Below are 11,521 nucleotides of genomic sequence, written 5' to 3' on the forward strand. Positions count from 1 at the left end.
CGAGTATTATACATATTATTTTATCCCTGTGTATTTTGAATACAAGCTGTATCAGAGATATTAAACACTGCTTTAGCTGTAATGGTCTATTAAATTTGTGCTTCGTAGAGTGTAAATTATTTTCATAACGGAGGGTAATTGCTCTGGTTTTTCAATCCATCATCAATTCATGAGCACTGCAGGGTGTACATGCAACCTCCTGTTCAAGGAATTATATATGCAACTCCCATTATTGTTTGTTGTTCAATAAACAGCGTCTAATGACTAAAGCTGTGTGTGAGCTGTTACTTAATGGCTAAAAAAATTTGCCAGAGCTGTCGTTGCCTTTCTAGCAGAGAGCTTGTTGTTTGTGAATGCTCAGAGTTATCTTGAATGAGATTATTAACTACTTTGCAATCAGTTTTCCTTCAGTGTTAGTTGTGCTGTTAAATTCTACGATATCATGTTAAAAATCATTCAAAAGTCAGTGTTGTATCACAGATGCACTTTTACGCTTAAAAGAACAGATACCTAGGTTGTGGGCACAGTCTGCCTATAAAAACTCTATTTTTGTCACGAATTGTGCATTTACATGCACAGGAGGGATACTCATGGTGTTTGTACACACACGCACCACAGCTGCCTACCTTCATACCCCTTCCTTGCCGTCTCTAACATATAATCATTGTGTGTTATGGCAGGGGGTCCTAGGAATTACTGACAGGTATTTGATGCATAAGAAAAGCCTTTACAATACAACAAAAAGTCCTGTGTGGTGCATCTGAGTCATTTAAAAGAACGTTTCAGGTTGTAGAATTTTACAAATGGAAAAATAATAGTCTTGATTCTTCCCCCACAAAAGTGCATGCATAGCTCTACCTATAACGTTTGGTAATTGGATTAAATTTTAGTTCTCTTGTACCCAGACTGTGCAAGCAGCTTGTAAATTATGGAGTAAAGATGCAGGGCTTGTAAATACTTAGTAATAAATAATGCTCATGCATCCTGGACTGTAGCAATAAAAATAGCGCTCATTTAATGAGTCATCAGCATTCCTGAGCTCACAACTTTTAGGGACAGACCTGGGTTTTCTTGCCTTTGAGGTATGTACGAGTCTTCCTCTCCCAGGTAGCAGTTGGGTTTGTCGAAGTGAATGCCAATGATAGTTTTATATCTCAATAAAATCATGGTACCAATTTACAGATAATACCTTTCACCCTGCAGAATTCCTAGTTGCTTTTCTAAACCCTGTAATTCCTTAATCCTTACTACAGAGGCAGAAAAGTATATTGTGCAAATGGTAAGGAGGAAAGGAGGAAATTTAAGGCAAGGTTAAGGGAACACAGAAATGCTGTGAGTTCACTACTATCCACAAGGACATCTGTGAAATCTTGTGTGAAAGGCTAGCTTTGTGGTGGTACCGATCGAGGGAGCTTTTCCCTTTTGTGGCGCTCCTCCAGGGCAGCTAGTGAAGTGGTTTTATTCCTGTCTGCAATTCCCACATCAGAAGTAAAGATGATAATACTCCTTATTGTGTCCCATCTATCTGCAGAATGAGTTCTGTAGAGTGGAGAAGGTCTGCTTCAAGACCAGGTCTACACTGCAAAGTTGTGCTGGTGCCACTGCATGGGAGCTGGGGTTATGAAAAATTACTCCTCCCTCATAGAAATCATGTTGTTAAACTTCTTTCTAGCAAGGATATTAGCCTGTGGTCTTTCCATCCTAGTTCTGCTATGAAAAATGAATGTTCGTTTACAAACATGGAAGGAAAACCACTAACATTCTTTCAAATCAAAATATAATCACATCTTCCCAATTGCAAAGCCCACCCCTCTCAGTAAATCTCATCAATTATCCCAGACAAGTGTTCTTCAGCAAAAGCTCCTTCTTGCGTTCCCTCTTCTCTAGCTTCCTACTTGAGCTAATGAAGCTTCAGTGATGCCTCTGGAACAACGGAGCAATTTATACGGAACGGTGGCTGAGGAACGGTGCTGAAGGGAGGCGGTGGGAGCAATGCTTCTCTCCGTAAAGAGAGCTCTCGTTATTGGTGATTAGGGAGGAAGTGCTGCAGAGCCAAAAAGAAAGTAGCTGTGCTGAAAAATGTTCTTTGATAGTTTTCTGATATGCAAACACTGCTCTGTGGAAGGACCACAGCCCTCGTTAGGGTGGCCTTTACCTCCTCGAGTTAATGGAGCATAGGTTTGTATTAAGAGAAGGGAACTGGCATCACCTCTGCATGGGTCTTACGGGAAGTCATTCAGCCCATTGCTTTAAAAAGCTCCTGGGTACAATTTACAGCTGCATGAACATTTTTTACTAACACTCCGTGCATAAATTGGATACTTTTCTCTCGAAATAGCTGGGTTTCTTTTCTGTGTGGAAGCCCATGCATGTCCACAAATATTTGATGTGAATTCATAATTACAGCAAGTGTTCTTTTATGGTTTTTGAAAGCAGGTCCTGCCTGCTTGGTTTATGTCTAGACAATAGGAATGGGGCATTTTTTTTAGCAGGTATGGTAGCAAAAAATATATACAGGTGTTTTGCTAAGCTAGTTGACAAGAAGCCCTACCTTGCCTAAAGGTAATGTGTTTTCACAGTTCGTATTTGATTATGCCAAGAAGCTCCCTAGTCCCTGCCTGTTCCAAATGCATACAGACGTTTATATTCTGAACACAGAAAATCAGCAGAATTCAAATAGTCTTCTAAGCGTATTTGAATTAGTCATCAGCCACTCTGAAACTTCAAACCAGCTTATAACATTTTCAGTATGAAAACCAGGCTCAGGTGTGACCTCATGTCCCAGCATAAGTAGTTATTTTTCTTTTTTTATTTGTCAAGGCAAAAGCTCTTCTTTCAGGAAGGAATATAAGTATCTTCCCTGCAAAATCCACCTATGAATAAAATTACTTTCAGCTAAGTTCAGGTAATTCTGCCCACATGGAGGTCAGAGACCATAAAAATACTGTGCAAAAGGCTCACAGTGAAACAAGTCCATTTCTTTACTCTTTGGGGAAAGGACTAAAAGCGCATTCTGAAAGCTCAGAGAAAAGTACTATTAGGATTTTAAATTATAGCGAAATATATTGATGTCACTAGTGGGACTCAGAAAGCACGGTGCTTGTGCAGATGGCAATTGCACTTCAGTGCAGGTATATCGCAGTCCTACGGATTGCTGAAAGCAAAACCAATCTCCACCAACTCCCCGAGTATTATGAATTTTATGAATCTCTTAAAACTGGGTATTTTGTTTGCAGCTTTAGCTCTTTGACTGTGTGAACATGTGAAAGAAAGGAATTCCTAGCCCACGTGCTTGCAAAGGCACCATAACATTTAAAGCTGGTGTCACTACTTTTGAACAGGGTTACTACTAATGGATGTAGGGGAAAACCTGCTGTTTGCCTTCAAGTACCTAAACACTTAATCATAAGCTAAGAATTCCAGATCAGGGGCTCAGACTATCTGGAAAAAGTAATGTTCAGAATTTAAATAGTTGTAACTCCTTTTTTAAACAGCTGCTTGCTCAGCTCACCATGTGCAAGAAAACCAGTTCTGGAGCTAGAGGTGTTAATGTGTTTTTAATTTGATTCAATGAATTCAAGCTCTAAGAAGTGGAAATTTACAGAAATGGGGGGGGGGGGAAGCCTGCTAAAATGATGCAGTATATGCTCCCTGTGGCTTAGCTCTTGCACAATAATGTTTTAATGTTCTTGACATGTATTGGAATGTAGAGGAAATATGAAAAACAAACCCAACCCCTTCTGTCATCTTCCTATTTTATTCTGCTAGGAAGCCCAATTACCTGTCCCTGCTCAGGCAAATGCCTCACGTAGGAAAGACTGATAAATTCGTTGTTCTTTCATTTAATCAGAAGTAACAAAAGCACAGTATTGAAGGTATTCTTAGGTCTAGTTTGTCAGAGATTCAGCTCACAGAAAGCTGTGAGAGTTTGTTTAGAGGAACTTCTAAAATCTTTTCTGTCAAGTTTCCTCTCTCTCAAAATGGTAGAAGTGTCTCTGCTTATAAGATTCCTCGGCTTTCAGTTATGTTTGGGGGTATTTCTGTGAAAAAAACACACACACGCACCCCCCAAAATGGGAGAAGGGAAGGAACCCAGCAAGGTGCACTACGCTGTAACCTCATTCAGGTTTGTTAAATAAGTGGTATCTGGTTTGACTCCTGTGTAGCTCCCTGTAGCATTGTACTCGTTTTGGTGGCAGCGGATGGCATGCAATCAACAGTCACTTGCAAGCACGCTGACCGGTGAGCAGAAGGCAGGGGATCAGAGGGATGAGTTCTACAGGTACAAGAAATAGCCTTTTGGTCATGTGCGGACAAAAGAGGTGGCACAGGTGCAAGTGTTGTGGGCATGACTTCAGAAGCTGGTAAACTCTGCCTGGAGAAGGCGGCTCTTTGAATGATGGAAGATCACCTGAAATGGGATCTATTTCTCTCTTGCAACCAATTTAGTATTATTTTAATAGTTACTTGGCCTCTACTGTATTTCAAAGACCTTCCACTGCCCATTGAAGGTCATGCAGGATTATCTTTAAAGGAAGAAAAGAAAATCCTTTTTCTGGAGGATGAGAACATGAAGTAGAGAGCCACTATTTAATACCAGGTTAAAAAAAAAAAAAAGACAGACATAACAATTTCTCCACCCTTTCGTGGAGGTGTAATGCAGTCGGTAGCTTTTCTCTTTGCCAGACTGAAGGTCCCAGTGGTCCCACCTCTCTTTAAGAACAAACGAAGAGAACCACAGCTGGAGGCTGGTACTTTGTTCACGTTATGACTTTGTCATTTTCAGGCAGGCCAGTGGATTTCTTAAGTTGCAGGAAGAATTACTGTTAATGTAACATTTTCAGATCTAAGTTGCATGTAATTTGCTCTGGGAAAGAACCAGATTTGGAAAGAATTAGGTGATGTGCTCTTCCCACACCCTGAGTGTGCTGTCAGGAACCTGTTAATCAGAGGTAAGAGAAACTCAGCTGTTTCAGGAGCTAATTGTTTGCAAAATGTATATGCTTTAATTGTGTCCTCAGAAAAATCCACAGAAGTTTTACTTTCAGTTGGATTTTCTCACTTCCAGAAACTCCCTGTTTACCATAAAATCTTTGGCAAACTTGGTATAAAAATACTTTATTGGGGTTTTCAGAAGGCAGCAGGCACAAGGAAAGGTACAAGCAGGCTCAGCAGTACATACTGTCAATTCTTAGCACACACACTTCAAAGGATATATTTTAGCCAAATTATAATGGTCTGACCAAACATGTCACAAAACTGAAATATCATGAACACAAAACATCATTTAAAACCTGACTTCAGATGACAATACCGATCTACTCAACAACATCACTGGAATAAAGTTGGATAGCATTTTCTTTTGTTCCTACCAGCAGCCAAAACGCAGTTTGCTCACAACAGCTGAGTGTCATTGGCAGTCACAACGTCATAAGCTTTTGGGTACTACCTTACAGCATTTGGGTTTCTGTTTGTAGATGTAGTTTTCAGACTTATGATCTTGAGCTTCCCTGTACAATACTGTTAAATATGAGCGTTTGCCATGGCAACTAATTACGTATTTGCATTACTATATCACTGAGCAGCTCCAGCAGAGATGGGGAGTCAAAGTGTTTTGCTTTATGGTCATACTACCTCTGTTCCCAAAGAGGTTACAGACTAAACGGGCAGTATGATGAAGCACAAGATGGGATGCAGAGTTAAAATGCCCAAGATCTTGCGTTAAGATTGAGGATAGAGCCCTGGTCTCTTGAATCTGGTGCTCTATCTGTGGAATTAGTTGGCTGCTTAAGAAATAAGTAAATGGATTGATGTTTATGTTACCCGCATCAGCTCAACCCGGGTCTCCAAATTATTTTAAAAGGAAGCATGCAAGAGTTCTGGAACTTGGTAAAATTAAGAGGTCTGAAACTAACTGAAAAAAATGGAACACAAGCTTCACTTCTCCCAGTGTCTGTCATTTGCTAGCATATTGCCAAAAGAGTATTTTTAAGATCCTGCAGAAGAGGTTTAAAAATGTCTTTGGGTCATCATGAGGGAGACTGTGGAGAAGGTGACACTCTGCTGGCACCTTTCACGTCTGCACAGCAGCTCTCTCTATCAGGTCTGCCAGGGCTCCCGTGCCCTGCAGGGCCAGGCCCTGAGCTCCGGCCCTCGGGAAGTGCTCCCACGTGCTGTGGGAGCGCTGGTCAGTGTGTGGCTGGACGCAAAGGAAATCGGGTCAGTTATGAAGCAAGGATCAGGGAATGCCAACAGCGTGCTTCAGGATGCTCGGCGCTTCTGAGTCTGGCTGTAGACTCCTTAGGGCAGAGATTTGTCCCTTCTTGAGGAGGGGAAGGGACATTTACTGCACCACATGCAGTGGGAATCTAGATTGTGGCTGTAGCAGTAATGATAAATGAGGTGTTTTCCTTCTGAGGTTCATTCTTTTCTTTCTGCATCATCACATATGCGTAATATCTTAAGCATAAGGAAAAAACCCTCCCATTAATGGGAAAAATCAGGCCTGCAAGAGGGGAAAACTGTAGTTTAGTCCAGTGGTTTTAGATTAGATATTTTTTGTTAGCTTTTACTTTTTCAGTTTTTATTTTAACAAAATGCTGGCGCCGCTCTGGCTGACTAGGTGGCAGCAGAGCTCTTCTGTGGCACCTGCAAGTGGCGGACACAGATTTCGCTGCCTGCGGTTAATGTCAAGAAACTCTTACCCTTCTATTCTGCGTGGTTTTGTTGTTGATGGACTAGAATAAACGAATAGTGGTTTCATTGCTGCCTTCCTCACATGCCCCAGACCAGGGCTCCTGGGTTCTTCCAAAAGAGGAAGGTACAGTACTTTTCCATAATACAGTTGTATTAAAACAAGGCTCTTCTCATCGGCATGCTTCACTTCCAGCAGTTCTGAAGGGGATCGTGAGGTTGAATCTTTAGCTTCTTGGGACAGAGGAGTTTAATAAAAGCTCTTCTGAAGCTGTAGTGGCAGAGAGGGTACAGGACAGGGTTGACAGCCGAGTTGATCCACAGCAGCCAAAAGGAAGTCTCATACCAGTAGCTGGAGATGCAGTGGCCGTGGCAGCCAGCGCGGATGATCATCAGGAGAGTGTACGGCGCCCAGCAAATCCCAAAAATGCCCACGATGATTGCCAGCGATTTGGCCACTTTTTTGTCTCTAGAGAGCCTGAAGCGTTGAGTCATGCTCTGGGACACTATCTTCATCCGTTTCTCTAAGGACAGAGTGGATGCTGAATTTTTACAGCTCTTTTTGTTACAACACTTAGGTTTCCCAGAGCTCTCCGAGCTTGTTGACAGCAGGTCTTTGGCACCCAGGCTGGCAGTGGAAGCTGCTGCTTGAACTTTGCTCTTAGAGAGATCGAGGGTTTCAGCTGGCTCCTTCTGCTCCCACTTACAGCATTTCAAAGAAAGCTTTGCTTCTGGGCTCATTTCCATCTCTTCAGTGAAGGACTGGTTGTGCACTTCGTGGAAAACATCCAGGCGTATTTTGGTACGCTTCTGTATGTTCAGGTAAATGCTCAGGTTGAAAAACATTACACTGATGAAAGGGGTGAAAAACTCCAGTGTGGAGGCTGTCATGAGAAAGTACCAGTTGTAGAAAAATTCAGCGTAGCATTCCCCAGGGGGTATGGTACTCTGGCCTGATATATACTCCCAGCTGATAATGGCGGGTCCGTAAAGCAGGAATGCAAATACCCATACCATCACCATCTTCAGCACTGCTTGCTTGGTGTTGCCTTGCTGGGCTCTGTAGGCAACCTGCAATGGGGAAACCTTTTCTTAAGCATGACCACACACCCCAACTGTTTGAGGCTCTTCACAAATGAAGCGTTAGCGTTCCTGGTAAAGTTGCTAGGCAATATCCCAGCAGTGTAAAAAATTCATATGCCATAGGCAACAAAAGCAATTGCTAGATAAATCACACCCTGCATTCCCTTATGCAGACTTAGAACCCTCATCTTCCAGCTCCAAAACCAGGTGTGGCTTCTGCTCACTGGAAATGTACTGACTTGGTTGGAGCCTAGCAGCCTGCTGCACCCCACCACTGAGCTGTCCCCAGCTACGCTCTGCAACTCCCAGGGAGGGGCATCCATCAGATTCCTGGGCTAGGCAGGCATCCACCTCTGCCTCTCTCTGAGCCTTACAGCTAATCCATGGTGCATTCAGAGTCAGGGAACAAGCAAACAGCAGTGGATCTGATCTGCAAGTTGCTCACTACCTCCTGCAAAGGACTGAGCGTTTTCATCTCACCGTGTACCCAGAGACCTCAGGGCAGTGCCCTGCTGAAGTTGGCACTGCAACCTACTGCCTTGGTAGCCAGCGAGAAGCTGGGGGGCCGACTGTAATCCGCTTGTTCGTCCTGGTGATAAGAAGCCCCTGCAAGTTAGTAACAGGTCCCCTTACCTCTTTGACTTACTTGTACACTACTCTCCTGTCATTTGGGAAGGGAACACCTGCACAATGGGGTCTGAGCCTTAAATGATTTAATTATGCAAGAAATATACTAATCTGAAACTACAGCTGAATTATGTATTTGTGGATAATGATTGCTTTCCATCACCGGGCTGAAAGATTCCTAATTTCTGGAGGATTCGAAAAGCTTTTAATTATTGCAGGGAATCTGGAGAATAAAGCAGGAGGAGAGTTATTCCGCTCTCAGCTGCCATGACAGGACTCACCGCTCTTGTCACCGAGAGGAATCTGTCATAGCTAATCAGTACGATGTTGAAGACCGAAGAGGTGCAGAGCAGGTAATCAACTACCAGCCAGAGTTTGCAGAGGCTTCTCCCGAAGATCCATCTCCCCGTCAGCACATAGGGCACGTACAGGGGAATGCAGAAGGCACCTGCAGCCGGAGGGGTCGGTTGGCACCGAGGTGCGGGGTCTGTGCGGCGGCTGCCCCGGGGAAGGGGTCCCTCCCCCGCCCCGCAACAGCCCCGCGCCCGCCTGCGGCTGCCGCTCCGAGCGCTGGGGGGTGTCGGGAGGGGGGAATGGGGGGGGGGGCTGTAGGGAAAGGGGGAGCTGGGGGGATGTCGGGAAAGGGGGAGCTGGGGGGATGTCGGGAGGGGGGGAGTTGGCGGGAGGGGTGGGACCCCGGGGCTGCGGGGGGGACGTCGGGAGGGGGGGAGCTGGCGGGGTGGGCGGGAGGGGTGGGACCCCGGGGCTGCGGGGGGGACGTCGGGGGACAGGAGCGGGGCACCGCCGGAGGGAGCCCCGGGGGTGCCGGTGGGGGGGGGACCCCGGAGCAGCCGGGCCGGGGGGCAGCCCGGGCGCCGCTGCCCGCCGCGGAGTTGCTGCCGGGCCGGGCCGGGGAGCCGGACGGGGGGCAGCACTTTACCTACTAGGAAATCCGAGATGGCCAGGTTGAGGAGGAAGAAGTTGTTCTGGGTGCGCAGGCTGGAGTCCGCCACGAAGGCCAGCATCACCAGCGCGTTGCCGGCCACGGTGACGGCGATCAGCAGGGCCATCAGCGCGCCCAGCGCCGCCGTCCTGGCGGCGGGGAAGGGCCCGGCGGCGGAGCCGGAGCCGTTCAGCGTCCCGCCGCTCTCCATGGCCCGGCTCGGCTCCGCGCCGCGCCGCAGCCGCGGGGCTGCCGCCCCTCCCCGCCCCGCCTCCCCGCCCCGCCGGGGGCCGCGGCCCGGCGCTGCCCTGCGGCCGGCGGGGCCGCCGCTCCCGCCCCCAGCGCCCCCCCGGGCGCTCCCGAACCCCTCGCGTCTCGCCGGAGCATCCCTACCTTCCCACCTCGACCCATCGGCACCCCTGCGTTACCCCAGGGCATCCCTCCTTCCCCCTGAACCCGGGAGCATCCTTGAATCCTCCCAGAGTAGCCTCGCATTCCCCACAGGAACGTCCCTGCATCTCCCCAAAGCATCCCCCCCCAACATAAAGGGAGTGCTCATGGCTCCTGCCTCGGGGTCTCTGCCTCGAAGGAGAGGAGTGGAGGTCAAGGCTTAACTTGTCCTTTAACCAGAGGTCACCCGGGAGCGGTCTCCGGGCAGGCGGAGGAAAGAAGGTGATGCCCTTGACCGTGCCCCTCACTCTGGCCAGCGGGAGGAAGAGGTGAAGCTGCCTGGGAGCGGGCAGCTCCTTAACAAGTGGCCATGCCACTTGGTCTGCAAACGGAGTCATCCTTGCCCAGTCTCCAGCTCCAGGGGGATGATTAATGCTCCCTCCTCCTTCCACTTGTTTAGCTTTTCATAGCTAAAAAATACTTTTGTTTGAATACTTTCTTCAGCTGGCGATACTCCAGGATGAAGTTACTTGCCACCGTAAATCCCCTGTGTGCAGTGCCTGCTCCAGACCACAGGATTGGAAACGTCTCCATGGGTGTCATGTCACCAGGGTGGGATCAGCTCACCACAATCCCCCCTGGAGAACGGCATGGAGACATGCAGAGCAGCAACACTGGAAAACAGAGAAGGATACTAGCTGGAGACCCTGGCCAAGCGCCTTTCTTTCTGTGGAAGTCTGATAAGTCATGTACGTCTTTGAAAAACAGAGATCAAAAAAGCAAAGCAAGAAAATTATGCACCCAGACATATGTATGAAGCTAATGCCCAGGGGTTTTGCTGCCTTTTGATTACTCCAAAAGCTATTTTCACATCAGGAACTGCTACAGCCTCACAGAATCCCTCTTCAAACCCACCACCATGGCCACTGTCTTGATGGTGGGTGTTGATCCTGCTGGGAGGACGCCAAAGGGGCTCTTCTAAATCACGGTAAATCATGTGCAGCCAGCAGAGCCGGGAGGTGACAGCACCTCTCAGCACAGTGCAGGCAGGGATCCTGCCAAGCGCTCCCGCAGGGGTGGCCTTTGGTGGCACCCACCAAAGGGTGGTCTCCAGGAAGGACCGGCCTCCTCCTGTCCCTTAACTTGCCCAGCACTGAGACATCATGCTGGGTCCGCATTTAGATCCCGGCTTTCTCTTTCCAGGTGCTGTGCAGGGGCGGCAGGCAGGCTGTGCCTGACGGGCAGGCCTGCAGCTGCCTGATGCCATGTGTCCCCTTCCCCAGGGAGCCAAGTGTCCCCAGGCCACTCCACAAAGCAGAGGACTTGGTCCCCACCGCTGCTGTGTCCCGAAGGAGGATGTCACTGTGGGCTCGTGGGAGCCGTGGGTGGGAGAGCGGAGGATGCTGCGTGTGCAAGAAACTCCTGGTCAGTGGGATAACGGCTTCGAGGAGCTTTGCGCGTGGCTTCAGGGCTGCCTTGAGGAAGATCAGCTTTAACTACACACCTAACTGAATTCGCACCAGGGTGGTGAGCAGCCCAGCTGTGCAGCTGCAGCATGGCCGCAGCAGAGAGGACCTGAATTTCATGCATATCGCCTCAGATATGATGGAGAAAGGCCTTTTTTTCCCATTATGTTTAATGAACCCACAGACCGCTTTCACTCTGTGACTGTTTGTGATCTGGTGTTAGTTGTAATCTCTAGCTATTCAGGCAATCATTAGCATTCATTGAAATGTTTACAAATTCCAAATTATTGTGTGCATGTTGCAGCGTTATCACTAGGAG

The 11,521-nt window shown here is 47.5% G+C and overlaps 1 protein-coding gene across 1 annotated transcript; it reads right to left on the reverse strand.

Moving 5' to 3' along the window:
• Positions 1 to 5,032: 5,032 nt before the first annotated feature.
• On the reverse strand, positions 5,033 to 9,594 carry HRH3 (histamine receptor H3). The gene is made up of 3 exons (XM_064465358.1): positions 9,344 to 9,594; positions 8,685 to 8,851; positions 5,033 to 7,764 (listed from the first exon to the last, which is right to left on the reverse strand). Exons 1-3 carry the CDS (start codon positions 9,555 to 9,557, stop codon positions 6,880 to 6,882), a joined length of 1,266 nt encoding a protein of 421 aa, XP_064321428.1. The 5' UTR covers positions 9,558 to 9,594; the 3' UTR covers positions 5,033 to 6,879.
• Positions 9,595 to 11,521: the final 1,927 nt, after the last annotated feature.

Source organism: Phalacrocorax carbo, chromosome 14 (assembly GCF_963921805.1).
Source record: "Phalacrocorax carbo chromosome 14, bPhaCar2.1, whole genome shotgun sequence".
NCBI lineage: Eukaryota > Metazoa > Chordata > Aves > Suliformes > Phalacrocoracidae > Phalacrocorax > Phalacrocorax carbo.

What these genes read in the sequence shown, in the direction of transcription:
- HRH3 (XM_064465358.1), bottom strand. Translation starts at nt 9,557, where the DNA reads ATGGAGAGCGGCGGGACGCTGAACGGCTCCGGCTCCGCCGCCGGGCCC. An exon ending in CATCTCGGATTTCCTAGTAG is followed by an intron (nt 8,852 to 9,343) that starts GTAAAGTGCTGC and finishes CTCCGGCTGCAG; the next exon opens with GTGCCTTCTGCATTCCCCTG. An exon ending in TCCTCTCGGTGACAAGAGCG is followed by an intron (nt 7,765 to 8,684) that starts GTGAGTCCTGTC and finishes TCCCCATTGCAG; the next exon opens with GTTGCCTACAGAGCCCAGCA.